At 41.9% G+C, this 20,416-nt stretch overlaps 1 protein-coding gene across 4 annotated transcripts in view; it reads right to left on the bottom strand.

The window, feature by feature from the left end:
• The window catches only part of METTL24 (methyltransferase like 24), a 152,357-nt gene extending 138,008 nt beyond the window's left edge, over positions 1–14,349 (bottom strand). The window contains exon 1 of one of the 4 annotated variants that reach the window (XM_078054881.1): positions 13,999–14,349. In XM_078054881.1, the coding sequence (XP_077911007.1) occupies positions 13,999–14,316 (318 nt within the window). In that variant the 5' untranslated portion in view covers positions 14,317–14,349. The remainder of the gene's footprint in view (positions 1–13,998) is intronic. The other 3 variants (XM_036075339.2, XM_036075340.2, XM_036075342.2) reach the window with 3 other exon arrangements.
• Between the last annotated feature and the right edge of the window lie 6,067 nt (positions 14,350–20,416).

Genomic DNA, 20,416 nt, shown 5'->3' with positions numbered 1-20,416 from the left:
GAGTACTTAAACATTTAAAGAATCTTAAAAAAAAAGAATAAAATAAAATAATAAAATAATAAATAAATAATAAAAATTCTAACAAAAACTTATCTGTTACTGTAAGCTTTTATTTAAGATCTTAAATATATATATATTCCAGCTCTCTCTCTATATATATGGCTGAGAATATTATATATGCTTTAAATTTCAAGAATATTGCTATAAACTTCCCTCTTAGAACTGCTTTTGCTGCATCCCAAAGATTTTGGACCATTATGTTTTCATTTTCATTTGTTTCCATGTAATTTTTTATTTCTTCTTTGATTTTTTGGTTGGATCCATTTGTTGTTTAGTAGCATGTTGTTTAACCTCCATATATTTGTGGTCTTGCCAGATTTCTTCTTATGGTTGATTTCCAGTTTCATAGTGTTGTGATCAGAAAATATGCATGGTATGACTTCAATCTTTTTGAATTTGTTAAGACTTGTTTTGTGGCCTAATGTGTGATCTATTCTGAAGAATGTTCCATGTACAGTTGAAAAGAACGTGTATTCTGCTGTTTTAGGAAGGAATATTCTGAATATATCCTTTAAATCCATCTGGTCCAGTGGGTCATTCAAAGCCAGTTTTTTTGTTGATTTTCTGTTTGGATCATCTGTCCCTTGATGTAAGTGAGGTGCTAAAGTCCCCTACTATTATTGTATTACTATCAATTAGTTCCTTTGTTTTTTATTAACTGTTGTTTTATGTATTTGGGTGCTCCCATGTTGGGTACATAAATATTTACAATTGTTATATCTTCTTGTTGGATTATCCCCCTTATTATATAGTTTCCTTCTTTGTCTCTTGTTACAGTCTTTGTTTCAAAATCTATTTTGTCCAATATAAGTATTGCTACCCTGGCTTTCTTTTGACATCCACTTGCATGATAAATGTTTCTCCATCCCCTCACTTTCAACCCTCAGAAAAATCTCAAATGATCAACCTAACCTTACACCTTTAAAGGAGCTAGAAAAAGAAGAACAAACAAAACTAAAAACCAGCAGAAGGAAGAAAATAATAAAGATAAGAGCAGAAATAAATGGTATAGAATCTAAAAACAAACAAACAAAAACCAGTAAAACAGATCAATGAAGCCAGGAGCTGGTCCTTTGAAAAGATAACAAAATTGAGAAACCCCTAGCCATATTCATCAAGAAAAAAAAAAAGAGAGAGAGGACTCAAATAAATAAAATCACTAATGAAGGAGGAGAAAGAGCAACCAACACCACAGAAATACAAACAATTATAAGAGAATATTATGAAAAATTATATACCAACAAATTGGACAACCTAGAAGAAATGGATAAATTCCTAGAAACATAGAACCTATCAAAACTGAAGCAGGAAGAAATAGAAAATTTGAACAGACTAATTACCAGCAATGGAATTGAATTAGTAATCAAAAACTCCCAACAAACAAAAGTCCACGACCAGATGGCTTCACAGGTGAATTCTACCAAACATGTAAAGAAGAGTTAATACCTATTCTTCCCAAATGATTCCAAAAAATATAAAAGGAAGGAAAATTTCCAAATCCATTCTATGACACCAGCATCACCCTGATACCAAAAACAGATAAAGACACCACAAAAAAAGAGAACTACAGACCAGTATCTCTGATGAACACACATGCAAAAATCCTCAACAAAATACTAGCAAACCAAACTCAACAATACATTAAAGAAAATCATTCACCACCATCAAGTGGAATTTATTCCTGGGATGCAAGCATGGTTCAATGTTTGCAAATCAATGTGATACATCACATCAATAAGAGAAAAGATAAAAATATATGATCATTTCTATAGATGCAGAAAAAGCATTTGACAAAGTACAACATCCATTCATGATAAAAACCCTCAACAAAGTAGGATTATAGGGAACATACCTCAATATAATACAGGTCTTATATGAAAAATCCACAGCAAACATCATGCTCAATGGGAAAAACTGAGAACTTTTCCCCTAAGTTCAGAAACAAAACAAGGATGTCCACTCTCACTTTTATTCAACATACTACTGGAAGTCCCAGCCACAGCAATCAGACGACAAAAAGAAGTAAAAGGCATCCAAATTGGTAAGGAAGAAGTAAAACTTTCACTATTTGCAGAAGAGATGATACTATATATAGAAAATCCAAGACTCTACCAAAAAACCACTTGAACTGATAAATGAATTCAGTAAAGTCGCAGGATACAAAATCAGTGTGCAGAAATCTGTTGCATTTCTCTACACTAATAATGAAGCAGCAGAAAAAGAAATTAAGAAAACAATCCCATTTATATTTGCACCAAAAATAATAAGACACCTAGGAATAAATACCAAAGATGGGAAAGACCTATACTCTGAAAACTATAAAACACTGATAAAAGAAATTAAAGATGAGGGGAACCTGGGTAGCTTAGTTGGTTAAGCATCTGTCTTTGGCTCAGGTCATGTTCCCAGGGTCCTGAGATTGAGCCCTTCATCGGGCTCCCTGCTCAGCAGGGAGTCTGTCTCTCCCTCTGCCTCTCCCCCCGCTCATTCTCTCTCTCACTCTCTCTCTCTCTCTCAAGTAAAAAATAAAATCTAAAAAAAAGAAAAGAAATTAAAGATGACACAAAGAAATGGAAAGACATTCCATGTTCATGGGTTGGAAGAACAAATATTGTTAAAATATCTATACTACCCAAAGTAATCTACACATTTAATGTAATCTCTATCAAACTACCAACAGCATTTCTCACAGAACTAGAACAAGCAATCCTAAAATTTGTATGGAAACACAAAAGATCCCAAATAGCCAAAGCAACCTTGGAAAAGAAAAACAAAATTGAAAGTATCACAATTCTAGACTTCAAGTTATATTACAAAGCTGTAGTAATCAACTACAGTATGGTACTGGAACAACAACAACAAAAACACCATATAGATCAACAAAACAGAACAGAAAACCCAGAAATAAACCCACAGTTACATGGTCAATTAATCTTTGACAAAGCAGGAAAGAATATGCAATGGGAAAAAGACAATCTCTTCAACAAATGATGTTGGGAAAACTGGACAGCAACAGGCAGAAGAATGAAACTGGACCACTTTCTTACAACAACACAAAAATAAATTCAAAATGGATCAAGGTCCTAAATGTGAGACCCAAAACCATAAAAATCCTAGAAGAGAGCACAGTCATCAATTTCTCTGACATTGCCACAGCAACATTTTTCTAGCTATGTTCCAGAGGCAAGGGAAACAAAAGCAAAAATAAACTATTAGGACTACATCAAAATAAAAAGCTTCTGTACAGCAAAGGATACAATCAACAAAACAAAAAGACAACCTACTGAATGGTAGAAGATATTTGCAAATGACATATCCAATAAAGGGTTAGTACCCAAAATATATAAAGAACTGATATGCGGCACCTCAGTGGCTCAGTTGGTTGGGTGTCTGCCTTCAGCTCCAGTCATAATCTCAGGTCTTGGGGTCAAGCCTTGCATCGGGCTCCCTGCTTGGCGGGGAGTCTGCTTCTCCTTCTTCCTCTGCCCCTCTGTTCATGCTCTCTCTCTCTCTCAAATGAATAAAATCTTTTTTAAAAAAGTACTGATACAATTCAACACCCCCAAAAAACAAATAATCCAATTAAAAATGGGCAGAAAACATGAACAGACATTTCTCCAAAGAAGACACATAGATGGCCAACAGACACATGAAAAGATGCTCAACATCACTCATCATCAGAGAAATGCAAATCAAAACCACAATGAGATGTCACCTCACACCTGTCAGAATGGCTAAAGTCAAAAACACAAGAAACAACAAGTGTTGGCAAAGATGTAGAGAAAAAGGAATCCTCGTGCACTGTTGGTGGGAATGCAAACTGGTGCAGCCACTGTGGAAAACAGTGTGGAGTTTCCTTAAAAAGTTAAAAATAGAACCACCATATGATCTAGTAATCACACTTCTGTGTATTTGCCCAAAAATACAAAAACACTAACTCAAAGGGATACATGCACCCCTATGTTTATTGCAGTATTATTTACAATGGCCAAATTATGGAAGTAGCCCCAGTGTCCATCAATAGATGAATGGATAAAGAAGATGTGGTACATATACACAATGGAATATCACTCTGTCATAAAAAAGAATGAAATCTTGCCATTTGCCACAACATGGACGAAGCTACAGTGTATTATGCTAAGTGAAATAAGTCAGTCAGAGAAAGACAAATACCATATGATTTCACTTATATGTGGAATTTAAGAAACAAAAGAAAGGAGCAAAGAAAAAAGAGAGAGACAGAGACAAACCAAGAAACAGACGCTTAACTATAGAGAACAAACAGATGGTTACCAGAGGGGAGGAAGGGGGAGAGGATGGGGAAATGGGTGATGAGGATTAAGGAGAACACTTATCATGATGAGCACTGAGTAATATATGCAATTGTTGAATCACTATATTACACACCTGAAACTAATGCAATACTGTATGTTAACAATACTGGAATGAAAATAAAAACTTAATAAAAATTAAATTAAATTTAAAATTTCAAGAGTAAAAGAAATATTCAATACCCCAATGAATACTGGGCTTTATACCCCACAGACGTACATGCCTATAGCTTTCTGATGCCCAGGGGCCTGCTTCCCAGCCAGCAACACAAGGCTGAACAGAGACCATCTTCATTGACTGAACTATTCCCACAGGCTAGGTGTTTTCACCCACATGCTCTTGTGTTCTCTTCACATCTACCCTGTGGGTTAAGCACCACTGCTTTTCACAGAGGAGAAAACTAAAGTTCAGACCAGGTATGCCACATCCAGTGAGTAGTGGAGCAGGATTTGAACTTCTAACATCAAGTATAAAAAGATGAGCCCATGTCACAGGTGAGTGTGCATCATAACAAAGTATTTTCATGACATTTGCAAATCCACATAAACAGGTCTCCAAGGATCTCATGTGTTACCTTCACCGGCTTCCCCATATTCTACCCCCAAATCTGCTGGACGATGAGGCCTCCTTCCACATGTGATCTAACACTGTGCTCAAAGAGCATATCGTTAATTAGGATTTTTGAGTGATTTGTTGTGCTCCACTCAAAGTAGATGAAAAATAAACTAAAAACACTTGCTGTCATATTGTGCACAGCAGCAAACACTGTACAACATGAGTATTGCCTCTGATTTGGGGCCAGGTCCTGAGAACAAGTCTTTCAACTTGCTCCAACCAAAAGTAAGTGGTCTCCATGAAGATGGATTTAAACATGGAGTTTGAGTCATCTCCCCAGAGGCCTTCAGCTCATTTAGAGGCATGGCTTTATTTATTCAAAATTTGCTTTTCTTTTCCCCAGGAAAAAAAAAAAAAAAGAACTGCAGACCATCATCCCATCACTACTCTGTGCGAGGAATCTAACATAAACAATGTCAATGAGAATCATTGTATTTAACAAACTCCAGGACACGCCACGGCACTGTTTATAAGATATAAATCGAGCCTTGTTTTATTTCCCTGTTCTGCTAAATTCAGATGTCTGCTTCATTTTAGACCCAGGCCCCCTGAAAAGAGCTTCCCGGGCTTTAGTCAGTACGGTCAAATGTGCATATTCAGTGAGGCGTTCAGAACGGCGAACGAGAAACATGACCTAGACGATGCCCATTTAGACGCGGGTGATTGAAGGGCTACCATACTGTGGTGGCCGGAAGTGGTGCTCATCCAGCATTTCCAGCTCTCGGACTTCTGGGCCCATGGCAGGCCTCTGTCCTCCTGTACTGGGTCTCTGGCCCCTGAATTGTGAGCAGGAGTGCTGGGTGTGGCTTCTAGCCAGGACATTTCATAATGCCATGCAAGACCCTCCAGAGCACTCACCCCTCTGCCAAGGTGACTGGCAAGTTTCCAGATGGGGACTGTGCTACCAGCCTGGGATCCAGAGAGAGGTCAACGACAGCACTGGGAGTCGCCCCAACCTGGCCCACCAGCAATGGATACACAGCATGAGCAAGAAACACACTGATGTCAGTATGAGCCCTGAGATGTGAAGGTTGTTTGTGATCACAGCATAAACTCGCCCCTCCTGCCCAAAACCCCAGACAAATGGTGCCATGAAAAAGGGCTTGATGTCTCTCATGATAAGTTAGCAGATCTGTGTAATTTAGTATCTGAAGCTAAATGTTATTATCTTGTCAGGGAAAGATCTCTCAACCCATAGTTCACTTGGACCCCAATCATCATGTTCTAAAATCTGAATTAAATAGACCAAGCAAAATTGAAGAGAGAAAATAACAGTTGTAACCTTCCAAACTGCCAGTTCTAATTTATTGATCTGTCAAGGTTCTTAGTTGTAAACAATAGAAACCACTCTGACTAGTTAAGCAGAAAAGGAATTGATTAAAGATTTATTAGCTTACAGAATCTCAAGGGCAGGAATATCACCCTACTCACCAGTGTAGACTACACTGGCCCACTGCTGGGCACAGACACCATGGCTCATTTCACCACCCTGGGCACCGGATACCTCCTCTAGAACCTCGGCCACCATGCCACTCTGTGGTCCTCATGCCACTGACTTCTTCGAATCTCTAAGGTACCAACCAAATTCTCATGCAGGTATACCGTGAATGCGCTCAAGGTGCAAGGAAGAGTGAGAAAGTTATTTTTTGGCTTTTTTTCTTAGAAAGGTGGAGAATTCCTCAAACACAGGAGGGAAATTCAAAGGTGTGGTCAAAAAGAATGATAAATAGCCACTACCTATGGGGTCATGAGTCATAGGAAAAACTAAGGTCTGCGATGCTCATTTCAGTCCATAATCAAGTTCCCGGAGCCCTTCTGGTTTCTGCAGCTCTTCCTCAGATCTACCCAGGTACTCCTCCAATGAATCCCTGTTTTAACCAGTTTCAGTGGACTTCTGTCGCTTGCAACCAAGAGACTCCTAATACAGAAGTAATCGTATGTTAAAGAATCTCAAGCTAGCCAGTTGCAAACAGGGCTGTAAATATTTAGACGCTCTGAAGAATTTTTCAGATTTTTTTTTTTTTTGCATTGACAGGAATAAATCAAAGAACATAAGACTAACTTTGGCTTGAGAACCCTAATTGGGATAATGGGCTGCATACTGATTATGTTTACTTTCTCTACTAAAAGTCCTCACAAACAACTTCTTACTTAAATAAAAAGAAAAATATTGTATCTACAAAGATCTTGTGTGCATGTACCCAACTGAATTAAAAAAATGAGAAATATGGAGAAGATGCCAACTTATTGCCAAATGCTACGTGAAAATAAGGTTATCTATAAGAATATATCTAGGGCGCCTGGGTGGCTCAGTCGTTAAGCATCTGCCTTCAGCTCAGGTCATGATCCCAGGGTCCTGGAATCGAGCCCCGCATCGGGCTCCCTGCTCAGCGGGAAGCCTGCTTCTCCCTCTCCCACTCCCCCTGCTTGTGTTCCTGCTCTCGCTGTCTCTGTCTCTGTCAAATAAATAAATAAAATCTTTAAAAAAAAAAAAAGAATATATCTAGAGAGATATAGCTAGCCAATAAATGAATAGCTAACCAATAAAGAAATACACACAGAGACACAGATGCTAGCATATTAAAAAACAAACTAACAAAAAACCTACACTGTGTTTTGAGGTGCTCAGTTTCAAGATCCCTGAACTGGACTAGTTAAAATAATAGAATAAAATATGAGAAAAACAAAACCCTAAGGGCAAAACTGTACAATAATTATACTAAATGGTTAAGGAATGCCAAGGACTTGACTTCTTGGGGTAACTTAGGGAAGGTTTCCCCTTTCTCTAAGAACGGCTTCTGGGACAGGAAGGGGACTCCTGGGCTCTGTTTCTGGCTGTGGCTAGAGCTGGCTGATCCAAGGTGACTATCTAGAGACATCAAGCTGGAGTTGAGGGAGGCGAGTCTTGTTATGGTCGCACTCTAGGGAGAAGGTCAAGGAGAGCTGGGATTTCCTGAGCAGCCCTGCTCCTTCTCTGCACAGAGTGGTCACTTAACTCTTCCTCCAATTTAGTGAGAAGTCCTCAAGTTTTCCCAATAAATTTCTTTAATTTTTTTTGTTTTTGCTTTTTTTGCTTAAGCTAGGTCACAGCCCATTCTTTCTTGTTTACAACCAAAAGAACATTACATTAACTAAGTATACTCCCCTACAATCTTACTCTCCCCATTATCCAACTCCAGCCTTAAGAAACTCTCTTTCTTTACTAGGAATGACTGAAAAGGGCCTTTGGCTTCTGTGCATCTAGTTTTTGTGTGCCCTGGGGCCATCGAGCTTAGCAGCATTGACCTCACTTGTCACTTTTTAGGAAAAATAATTGTTAATTTTGACATCTAGCTAATGGGTTGCAACTTCAAATGCCTTCGGAGATCAGACAGGCAAAGTAAATGGAGAGAGCGCTGAGCTGGATTCCATTGGACACTATACGTCCCATCTAATGACATTTACGTTCAAATATTTAAAACACTGTATGGTTCAAACAAAATTCTTCATGGACGAAATCTACCTCCTGAGCCATCCACTAACAACCCAGCTTGCTATTAGTTTAAGTTACATATGGTCCTACTCTGTGAGATTCCTACAACTCAATTTTGTTTCAAGCATTTGAACAGGATAAAAATGCTTCTTACAAAGCAGAATTTCCCATCCTCTCTCAGCAGAAAACTCCACAGGCCATCAAAGGGACCCATGTGAGGTCTCCAGAGAACTCAAGGGCTGCTTTTTTTTAAAAGAAGTTTATCAATGCTAGTAGATTCCTTCTTTCGTGTGTGTCTCACAGTAAATGAAGCAGGCTCCTGTTACTTTCTATGAATCACAGAATAAAGAGCCAAATTCCTTAGAAGCATGAGGACTCCAAAGGTGTCAGCACAGATGGAAAAACCCAAATGCCGACCACCCTTGACAGTCTCCAGTTTAACTACACAACTCTGATTCTCTTCACAGACGAAAAGGGAAATCCAATTCAAGGAAACTGATAGCGTCTTCTTTTCCTTGGAAAATGGACTGGACGAACTGCACACAAAAACCTAAAATCTCCACTGCCAATTGTTGAAAAACAATGGAGCCTCCATTAGCAGTTCCTTTGCCCACAGAATGCTCTCTGAGGAACTGCGGGGTTTGGAAGGAGTACAGAGGCCTATTCCCCGTCTCAGACACATCAAAGTTTTAATCAAAACCTGCTTTTCTTTCTGAAACCAAGCAACTGCTATTTCACACCCACATATTGCTGGAGCTCATTCAATTACCCTCGACGACTTTGTTTAAAATGAAAATGCTTTGCCTCCTGAGGACAGTGTGAGAGGATTGATTAATGTTGTTCCCTGAAGGACAGAAATGCAGGTACACAGCAAAAATCTAAGTAGCTGGAAACTACTGCTGGGCCCTGTTTTACAAGCCATTCAAACCTACCTGCAAGTATTTTGTAAAGAATAAGGACTTTTAAGTCAGTTGGCTTTATCAAGGGGCTAGACTATGCATCTACCTCTTCCTCCTTGATGAAAATCACAGAATTAGAAAACTAAGATGATGAGAAGTGAGGAAGAAAGACCAAATTTTTCCAGATGGTTTTGCAGAAGAGGAAACAGCTTTTTTTTTTTCTTCTGACACATTGTTCCAAAGGATCTGTAACTAACAAACCAAACCAGCACATTGCTGGTTTCTGTGGCTCTGTGACTCAGAAGTCACTTTTCTATCCAACATATTAAATGTCAAGTAAAATATCTCCGATAAGAGAGAAGAAATTTCTTTGGGAAGCTTGGTTCCTGTGTTGAGTGCTTCTCCTATACAAATGAGCCATAGATTGTGCTGCTGTCTTTTACATGGTTTGCTAACCTGTGAGACAAACATCTACCCAAGACTGCATAAAGAAGCATAAATCAGGGGGGCCTGGGTCGCTTAAGCGTCTGACTCTTGATTTCGGCTCAGATCATGATCTCAGGGTCCTGAGATCGAGCCCTGCCTCGGGCTCCATGCTTAGCAGGGAGTCTGCTTGAGATTCTCTCTCTCCCCCTTGCTCTGCCCCCACAAATAAATAAATAAAATCTAAAAAAAAAAAAAAAAGGAAGCACAAATCATGGAGACCATATCTTAGTCCTCCACAAATGCCCCCCACGAAGAACTTGGCCCATGTAATCACAGTATATGTCTAAGAAAAAACAGAAAGAAACAAGAGAGGAGGAAAAGGAAAAAAATGACAGGGAAATGGTTATGCATGTGTGGTATGCAGATTTGGGAGCCTAAGAGCTCTGATGGAAGGCTTCTGTATATATAAAAATGCATGGGTTCCAGGGTAGTCCTAATGCAAAAAGGCAGTATTTATCCATCATGCCCCCATTTCACAATGCTCTAAGGTAACCACCTCTGCTGTGAAAGAAGTAATATTTAGAGCTAGTTCTTGCATGGCTGGGTGAAAGAAGGGGAGGAAGAAAGAGGGAAAGAATTATATGAGGACTACACTTCACTTCTCTTTTTTATAACAGATTATTTTCTTTAAGAGAAGCATAAGCTGTGATTAAAGTGGCAATATAATTGCTGAATTTTTGTGCCTCAAACACCTGCAAAGGAAGCACGTTGACAAGAAACCCTCAGCAACCCAATTATTTCATGCAGGTTTTCATCCACCCCAAAAGCCATCCTCAAAACAGAACGGAACTTTTTCTCCTTCGCCAATCTGGTAGGTGCCTTCTACAAAGTAACCAAGAACCTAAATCACATTGTTTACCACTATTCTCAACAAACAAAATTTTAAGTAAAATGAGATCCAAGGTTTTTAACACATAACTTTCAAACTTTCATTATATCAATTATTTAATGGCACATTGAGCTTACATTTCACATCTTGATAGGAGGCTAAAAAAGGAACAAGATTTGTCTTCAGGGAGATAAGAGATCTCAAACTCTGTTCCCAGAAGTGGGAGAATAGATTAGATAACTGGTCTTTTCAGTTTTGAGGAACATTATAATTCAACTGAAAAAAAAAAGGGAAAATGAAACAATTTCAAGATTCCCACTATCTAGGAATGTGAGGAAGTTAGAATGTATATCTTGAAAAAAAGTAAATAGGGGCGCCTGGGTGGCTCTGTTGTTAAGCGTCTGCCTTCGGCTCAGATCATGATCCCAGGGTCCTGGGATCGAGCCCTGCATCGGGCTCCCTGCTCCACGGGAAGCCTGCTTCTCCCTCTCCCACTCCCCCTGCTTGTGTTCCTGCTCTCGCGGTCTCTCTCTCTGTCGAATAAATAAATAAAATCTTTAAAAAAAAAAAAAAAAGTAAATAAAGAGATAGCTAGGGGAAAGGAAATCCAGGGACAATTCTTCCTTAGGAGGCTACAAAATTAAACAATATTTTAAAAATAGCAATAAACTCAGTTCTTTCTTATACATTTTTAACAGAAGACATTTAGAGTTACACATAATAGGCTGAAGTGGTAAGATTCTTATATTTTTTTACATATCAGTGTCTCAGGAGTAAACATTTCCTAGGGGTCACTCTGGGAAATACAATCCTTTCCATCAGGCACAAGTGCGGGAACAAAACATTCAAGCTGAAATGGATTACCAGGTCGTAGCATGTACAAAGCAACTCACAAATCAGAACGCATTTCTATTGTCATTCCCAATTGGGGGAAGATCAGCATGGAAGGAAGTAGGACTGATATGGGAAGGTTTCCAGGCGATGACCCCTGACCTGAACGTTCAAGGATGGAAAGGGCATGAGTCATAGGAAAGGAGGATGGGGGCCCCACACACACACAAGTAAGAGAATCAGCATAAGCCAAAGGAATGGAGATAAGTTACAACAAATAATATTTGGGGAACGACTGAGGCTAAAGACTCAAGACAGATGGGTGAACATTAAAGCTACGATTATTGAGTGCTTATAACATACTAGACTCTAGGCATATATTCCCTTTTGTTTTCTCTAATTTAGTTTTAATAAAACAGAGCCCCAGGGCTCAGACCCAGGTGGCTCATTTCCATTAGCCACCCTCACTCCCTAGTTGATCTCTATAGTCTCATGGCTTTAGTCCCACTTGTACACTGATGACTCCCACATCTCTACCTTTAGCCTCAATGTTTCCTCCAACCCCAGACTCATATGTCCAACTGCCTGTTTGACATTTCCACCTGGATGTCTACAAGATATCTCAAATTCAAAATATTTAAAACCAACCTCCTGATTTCTGTCCAGCTGCCCCCCACCAAAAAAATCAAAAGCTGAACAATAACAAAAACTTCTCCTCCCTCCCTCATCTTCAAAATACATCCAGAATCAGACCACTCCTCACACCTCCACCTCTACCACCGCCTGAATCACAGCAGCAGGCTCCTAGAGGGGATGGACGTGAACTTCCCCTCCAGTCACCCTCTGAGTCTGTGCACTCCAACCCTTCCCATTTGCAGGACAGGCTCCAGTTACAGACACTGTTGTCTGAAGTGGAGACCAAGATTTAAGAGTGATTCTTGGACAGGTGACAACAGAAACAACGGAGGCTGAGGGCGGATATGAGAGGAGAACTACAGGGTAGGGCTGAAGGGACATCTGAGGACATGGAGAGAAACAAAGAACTTGAACTTTTGAGAAATATTGAGTCTTAGGTCAAACATCCCCTCATGGTTAGCATTTTTTGACCCCTCAGCCAGAGTTCAAGACTTTAAGTCCAGCATTGGTCACATCACTGGAGGCCTAAGCTGAGTGCCTCCATCAGCGGACTTTGACCTCATTTTGTGCCCCCAGCACCTGAAGCAGCAGCTGGGACCTGGGAAGCCCTTGGCAGAGGTGCGCTGGTGGCATAACGTGGTGCCGTGGAAAGTGCATTAGGAGCATGAAGAAGGGAGCGGAAGACCAAATTAAGACTTTACTTGGGAAGTGAGGTTTCAGAGATAGAAAAAGGTATTTGAGTTTATCCAGGAAGGTAACACCGATGGCCGGGTGGGTATAGCACTGGTATGGCACATCAGAGGCAAGGCTTGGGGGAAAGGAAAGCAGGGGAAGAAATGGTGGGGTGTGATACCAAAAAGGAGGTTAGACTGGGAAGCTAAAGAAAGCAGCAGAGTCAAAAGAAGAGTTTTCCCTCTCCCCGAGAAGCGCACGGTGGGGGACAGGAGATGTTTAAAAGAAAAAAGGATGAGCCCGCCGACAGAAGTTGCCCTAGAGGATGCAGTTAGGGTTAATGGGTCATGAGGCCCAGGCCAGTTCATACCTGCCGTTCTTAATCTTTTCATCCCCAAGTACCTAGTAAATTACTGAGCTCCAAAGGAGGGTAGGAAGCCAGAGGCTTAACAACCAACCAGAGGTTAAATTTGAACCACTCACTTGAGGTGTGAGTCAAGAAGTTAATGCGGTAGGAAGAGCAACACTGTCGAGTGCTGTAAGACAAACCTAGGTTATTACTTCAGTCCTCGAGGTTCCCATTCACTTCCCGTCAAGAGCTGCTGGGGCTCGGCTTCTCACCCTGCGCCAGCCACCCTGCCAACATCTGCGGTGGAACTCAAGGGGAATGAGGCTGGAGAGTGGATCTCCATCACCGCGATGAAGGTGGAGTGGAAAGGCCACTCACAATGGCTACCCAGCCCGCTTCGTCCGGGCCTCAGGGGGAAAACCGGTGGGAAGCACGGAATATAAACAAAACCCCAACACCTTTCTTTTCCTTTCCCTGCCCGTCACTCATACCCTCTCCTCACTGAAATGTAAGCTCCTTGAGAGCAGGGCTTGGCCCTTCATGGCTGGATGCGCGCCTAGCAGGGGGCCCGGCACGCAATGGACGCTCCGCAGATACTGGTGGAACACTGAACGGACTCGGCTCAGTCCCGCTTCATTACGCCTGGGCATTGAAGGATGCCACCGCGGGAGCCGCCAGAGAGGGCTGAGGCGGGAGAAGCGGAAGACTTCCCTGCAGGTCCCAGTGGGGCGGCCTGCGGCGCCGAGCGGCGGGCTCTGAGCGCGTCGGGGAGGGGGATTCGGCTGTCAGGCCCAAGACTGCACCGTTTGCCACTGACCTTCCGGCGGGGACGCCCGCGCGGGACGCAGCAGCCCGGCTCCGGCGTCCCGCTCCCGCCGCCCTCCGGAGGCGCTCGGCGCCCGCTGCGCACGTAGGTCACCTGCCTCCTGCTGGCGCCGCGGGGCGGGCCGGGCGCGGGCGGCAGGTGCGGCCCGGGCGGCCGGGGAGCCGGGCCCGGCGGGGCGCTGCGGGCCGGGAGCCGGGGCCCGGAGGGCCGCAGCTCCGCGCACAGTCGCAGGCCGAGCAGCAGCGCGGCGCCGAGCACACACCGGCGCAGGGCGCCGCAGCCCCTCCCGGGCGGCCTCTCCCGCGCCATGGCGGGGGGCCGGGCCCGGGGCTGCGCTCCGCGGCCGGCGGCGGGGAGGTGGCCCCGCGGGCCCGAGCCGCCCACGGTGGGAACTCCCCCGCGGGCCGGGGCGCGGGCTCGGACCCGCCTCCCTCCCTGCGGTCCAAGAAAGCCTCGGCGTAACCTTATCCTGCCCGGCGGAGCGCGCCCGGCCGCTGGAAGGGGCGAGGGGCGCCGGGCCGGGCGGGGGCGTGGGGGCGCGGGGCGCAGGCGGCTCGGCGGGGCAAGAACCCGAGCCCTGGGTGGGGGGGTCCCCGAGGGGGCGCCCTCCACCCCGGCCTCCAGAGCCTGGCGGAGTTGAAAAGCTACACGGCCAGAAAAAGCGCATTCCTAACGGGGTCCTGGGTGGTAACTTCATTTTCTAGTATTAGTATTGTTGGAGAAACACAGGAGGATAGGTGAGCTGCCAGGTTTTGCTACAAGGAACAAGTTCTGATTGTCAAGCAGTTTGTGCCATTAAGGATAAAAATACTTCGCACTTAGGCTCGGGTTTACAACTTCCCTCCCTCAAGAAAGAAGGGAGGGGGAGGAGAGAATAGCACCCGATACCGAATAATCAAATTAGAGTTATTCCATTTCTAAATTCTGCCTGAAGCCAATCCATGCTTTCTCTCTGTGTTATGAAATGTGTGGGGGTGAAGGAGAGGGAAAGAGCCAGCGAAGACATCTGACAGCAGGGAGAGAGAACAGAAGTTACCATGGCATGATGTAAATCAAATTAATTTAGCTCCAAACACACACCTCCCTGCTGTCTTGCAGAGATACAGAAGGACAAATTTATCTTTCTGCAAAATGCTCCCCAGCTGGTATTTCCATCACCACCTTGACCTTAATTAATCAGGCTGAACGCTTACAGCCTGAAGTCCGGTGTTGACTGTTCATTTTCAATTGTTAGAATTCTTTCCCACAACCTATTTGAGGTTTGGGCTTGGGGTTTAGGTTTGGATTTGGGTTTGTTTTCTTTAGCTGTGGGCATTCTTTTTATGCTCTACACTTTTATTTTCCGTACTTCTACAGGAACTACCCCCCCGCTGACCTATCCTCTTCCCTAACAGCCTAAGGCATGGACACAGAAACCAAATATGGAGCCCCCTTCCTCCACTCCCTGCATCTCAGGAATTTTCCATAAGGAGCCCTCCTCTCTAAAATCTCTCTAACTTAAGAAAGACCCAATCTATTCTTTGCACTGTACAAAGGACTTGGGCTATTTCTCTACCTCTAACAACCCAATCTAGTCCATTCCCTGGGCCACACCAGTCCTCAGGCTCATGAGTGTTTCTTTACGAGTGACTTTTGGTTTTTTCTTAGATGCAGCCCTCAGGCTGTTGCAGATTGGCTTTGTTTTAAAGAACCCAAGCAAGTACATTTTCCCTGACCCAAATTTTTAGAGAAAACCTCACATCCTGTGACTATTTATTTATTTATTATTATTTTTTATGAGTAAAGTGATAGAAGTTTATTAAGTGAAGATACAGAAAAAGCTCTCAAGAGTGAGAGGGGTCCCGACAGGGTTGCCAACGAGGGCCTTTAGGGTTGGTCTTTTATAGAAAGCTAACCAGGGAACTTAAATCCTTTCAACATCTCTACTAGTAACACCTTCAATGGCTTACTTCCTTTTTAGGGGCTGGTGATTCTTGTTGGTCACAGTTGATTATCATAAAGACACCCACCCCGCACCTGTGACTATTTAAATAATGAGTTTGGGTGTCAGACTTGAACTATGTGCTGAAGCAGGACTCTGCCTTTCAGAAGCTATGAGACTTTGGACAAAGTACTTAACTCTCTCAGCCTCCATTCTCTCATGTGTAAATAGACCTATATATCTGGTAGGATACAAAGATTGCATAAAATATTAAAGGTTCAGTACCTAAATTCACAGAAGGTATTCAACTGATGGTAATTACTTTTATTATTTACCATTAAGGAAAATCCTGAATTTTATCATGAATGATGAAATTTAAGCATTGATTCCCAAGTAGGTAAACATAAGAATGTATAAGAAGTTTTATAAATATCTTATACATTGTCTAGAATTAGGAGTATCCAACAGTTGCAAAAAACAACCATTAAGACTCACAAACGTACCCCATTCAGTTGTATAATGGTGTAAAAATATTTAAGACATGATGCGTATTGTGCTTGATCAACCTGGATCACCAATGTCTGCTGTAGACTTTGCTAGAGGTTTTATTTTCTAGGCAACCAACACAGTGCCGCTAACTAAAGAAGTAATCTTTTTGAAGATTATGATATCACTAACTTATGCCCTCTGCGCATGTGTTGAGTTACCCTCCGGGGGGAATCATGAGAGTATCCTATATTATGAAAATGGGGATACTTAATAAGACTCGACTGGAGGTGGGAGGGGGCACACAGAACAGTGTAGCTCTTGAAGAAAATGGGCAAGATGACCTCATATTTTCCCTTATCTCATTTCCATGGTTCTCTAATAATGTTTCCATTATGAGGAAAAAATCCAAATAAAGTGCAATATTTAAATGCCCTTTTCCCTCATCTTTTACAACTGTCTCTATGTGTTTATTACTAATAGAAAAAAACTGTTTATTTGTATGCAGCATCATTAATTTTCTAGGAAGAAATTTCCCACTTTTAACTTGCACATATTTCCCTGTGTCACGGATGATAATGAATAGTGCAATAGGTTAGTTCGTAGGCTGGAGAGGAAAATCTGATCGCTGCCTTAGCTGACAAGCCATCTTTCATTCACAACATTTGCTTTTCTCATGGAGTTGAACTTGCCATGTTCGTTTCTGGATATGTTTCAAAAATGCAGATAATCACTAACCACTTAGTCATAGGTTGATTACTTAAATGTGCAGGCCAGTAAACCACAAAAGCGTTTTCATCAGATCACAAATTATATCCTTCTTGAGGTTTCAGCCAGCAAAATGGGTAAAACAGAACATTTTTCCCACTAATCTCCTAGACACCGTACATTTAAATTAGCACACAGGCGGTAGTGTAGTGGTTCTCAATTAGGGGTAATTTTGCCTCCCCGAGGACATTTGGCAATTTATGAAGACATTTTTGGTTGCTACAACAGGCAAGGGTAGGAGGAAGATGCAACTGGCCATCTAATGGGGAGAGACCAGGTATGCTGCGAGATAGCCTCTAATGCAAGGAATAGCGTTCCGCAACAAAGAATTATCCAGCCCCAAATGTCAACAGAGCTGAAGTTGAGAAACCTTGCTGTCACAATAGATATTAATATGGCAATTTTTAATGACAGACTGTCCAAAGAGAAAACAGAAGCTCAGAGACAAGGATCCTCACCTCTCCAAAGTGGTTATTTCCCTTTCACTATGAAGTATCCTGCCTGAAATAAAGTAATCAAATTTAGAAAGGACTAGAACCCCACCCCCACCCAATCCATGTAATACATGCTCATTGAGGAAAATGTACACAAAGCAAAAGAAGATGTCAACAATCATTCATATATCATGATTCAGAGATAGCTATCCCATAAGACTTTTTTCTATGCATATATGCATATAGTTTGCAAAAATGAAAACATATTATACATATTTATTTATCATCTGCTCTTGTATATGGTACAAATATTTACCTATTAAATCATATGATGTTGGGATTTGGCTAGAGACAATCCAGTGGGAGAGGTGGGAAATAGCTGGGGGTATAAATGAAGCAAGAAGAACTTTGAGTTTATAATTGTTGTAACTGGATGATGAGGTTCACAGATCTCTATTATTGAGCATGTTTGAAATTTTCCATAATAAAAATGTCATTGAACAGTAATCTATTAACCTAACATCATTTTAATGGCCACATGTGTTATAATTAAACCAATCTTCCACTGTTGAATAATTAGATCATTTCCAAGTTTTCATTCTATAAGCAATGCTGTGATGGACATCTTTATAGCTAAATCTGCTGGATCTCAGGTGGACTGAAAGGAAAGAAAGAGGTCACGGATGATTCCAAGGATATTCCTAAGTAATTGGAGGAATGGAGTTGCCATTAACTGAGAAAGAAAAGATTTAAAAGTAAGAATAGCTTGGGGTGGAAAATCAATTTTGATGGTTTGATTTTGATGGTCATGGTAAATTTTGGAAGCCTATTAGACATGTAAGTGGAGATGTCGAGTAGGCAGTCTCATTTAAAAGACTAGAATTCAGGGGAGCAGTGAGGGCTGGAAATCGAAATTTTAGATCATGGACATATTAATGTTGAATAAGGGAGGGAAGAAATATTTGAAGGCTTAGCTCAGGGTCCACCAATTTATGGTCAGGAAGATGAGGAGACATCAGCAAAGGATACTGAAATAAGTAGACAGTAAGGGAACAAAATGTGTTGTCCCAGAAACCAAGTAAAGAAAGTATTTCTCAAAGGAAGACACTGAGAGGTCTAATAAAATGTGGGCTGAAAACTGCCCATGAGATTTGGCAACATGATGCCTTGTTTATTATCAGCTTTCCCAACTAGAATGGAACTCTGTGAGTTCAGGGACTTTGCTTTGGTTATTTCTACAATCCCAGTTCCTAGAACTGTATTTGGCATGTAGTACGTGTTCAATAAATAACTGTTGAAATAAAGAGGAAAAAATGAATCAAATCTGTGTGCATTTGTAATTGGTTATGATTCTTAAGACTAGAATCGCTAAGTTAAAGCAGAATTGTAGGTCTTTTGATATGAAGTGCTATTTACTAATTTTTCAACCCACTAAAAAAGCCTGATCAATTCCATTCAAAGGCCATCAACTATTGCTTTGTTGGTATCAGTGGGAAACATCAAAAAATAGCTTATTTTTAGTTCCCTCCCACTCTGCCATCACTGCACTTGAACCCACATTTGATTCCCCCTCAAATGCCCATCTCAAGCTGCATCCTACATAGGATTGTGTCAATTAGTTTCAGCCTTCCCACCCTAAGGATGTAGCTAAATATTGAGATGCCAGTCCAACATCAGGAGTATCCATGTTAAAGGAAGAACTTACCAAGATGAAAGCTTTCAAGACCTAGAAGAACAAAGTTCTAATAAAATGACAGACCCCTGGAACTGCTGCTTGGGGCTGGGATCCCTGCCTAAAATCACACCACTGCTTAGCCCACAACCTAATAAAGCTGGCTCTGAGCTAGCCTTATGGAAAATGCCTGGGGAATGGCTTAATGCCCTGGCCTGCCTGGCAGAGAGATCATGAGCCTTTCCTGCTTCTTTTGAATCTCCTAACACTGTGTTCTCCCATTCCTGGTGTTTAACTTACTCTAGCATTTGTGGACTTGCTTTATCTTTTTTCTACCTGGGCTGTTTCTCAGACATACAGCGGAGTCTTACCTCTGTATCTCAGCAATGCCCAGCATGGGATGGGTCTCAACCACATCTCTGGAATTGTTGACAAACAGACATCACACCCAACCCGGCTGAAGTCAGACCCAACATAGCACATTTCTTCCAACACCTGTTGCTCCTCCATCCTACCAAAAAAAGAATCATACTCAAACCTGTATTGGATGACTCAAAGGTACTACCTCCAACCCAGTACAATTTTGACCCAAGGGGCTTGGGAAGAATCAGGGAATGCTTCATGTAAGCTATTTGGGAAAGAGGAACTAAAATGAAAAATATGGGTATGGGGAGAATGGTACATGGATGGGGTGGAAATTATGGAGGCTGATTACTCTTAGGTAAGGCCTCAATCTGGACAGGAAGTTCAAAAAAGACACATACCCCCCCACACACACACACAGACTGGATTCTGAAAACACATTTGAGATTTTGTTAGATAGGTGTATTTACAGACATTAATTCCCACAATGAGACAGTCCTGGATTTTATGACAATAAAGCAGCTTAGGTTAAGAATTATCAAAACATTGCCTCTTTCCTAAGACCACCTAAGGAGCATTTCCCCTCCCTCACCCATGGCTCATCTTATCATTATGACACATGCCAGAAATAATCTCCCAGCTACAGATCACTTTGAAGTCAGAAACATTCCTGGTTGAAATTTTCCCAAAGTCAAGGGCTTAAAAAAACCTCTTAAGGTCAGAAAAGATCACTAGGGAACTGACAGGATAAAGTGAAGCACAGCA

This window comes from Halichoerus grypus, chromosome 9 (assembly GCF_964656455.1).
Source record: "Halichoerus grypus chromosome 9, mHalGry1.hap1.1, whole genome shotgun sequence".
Taxonomy (NCBI): Eukaryota; Metazoa; Chordata; class Mammalia; order Carnivora; family Phocidae; genus Halichoerus; species Halichoerus grypus.
The sequence above is the reverse complement of the archived record's forward strand: the minus strand, read 5'-3'. Positions and strand labels throughout refer to the sequence as shown.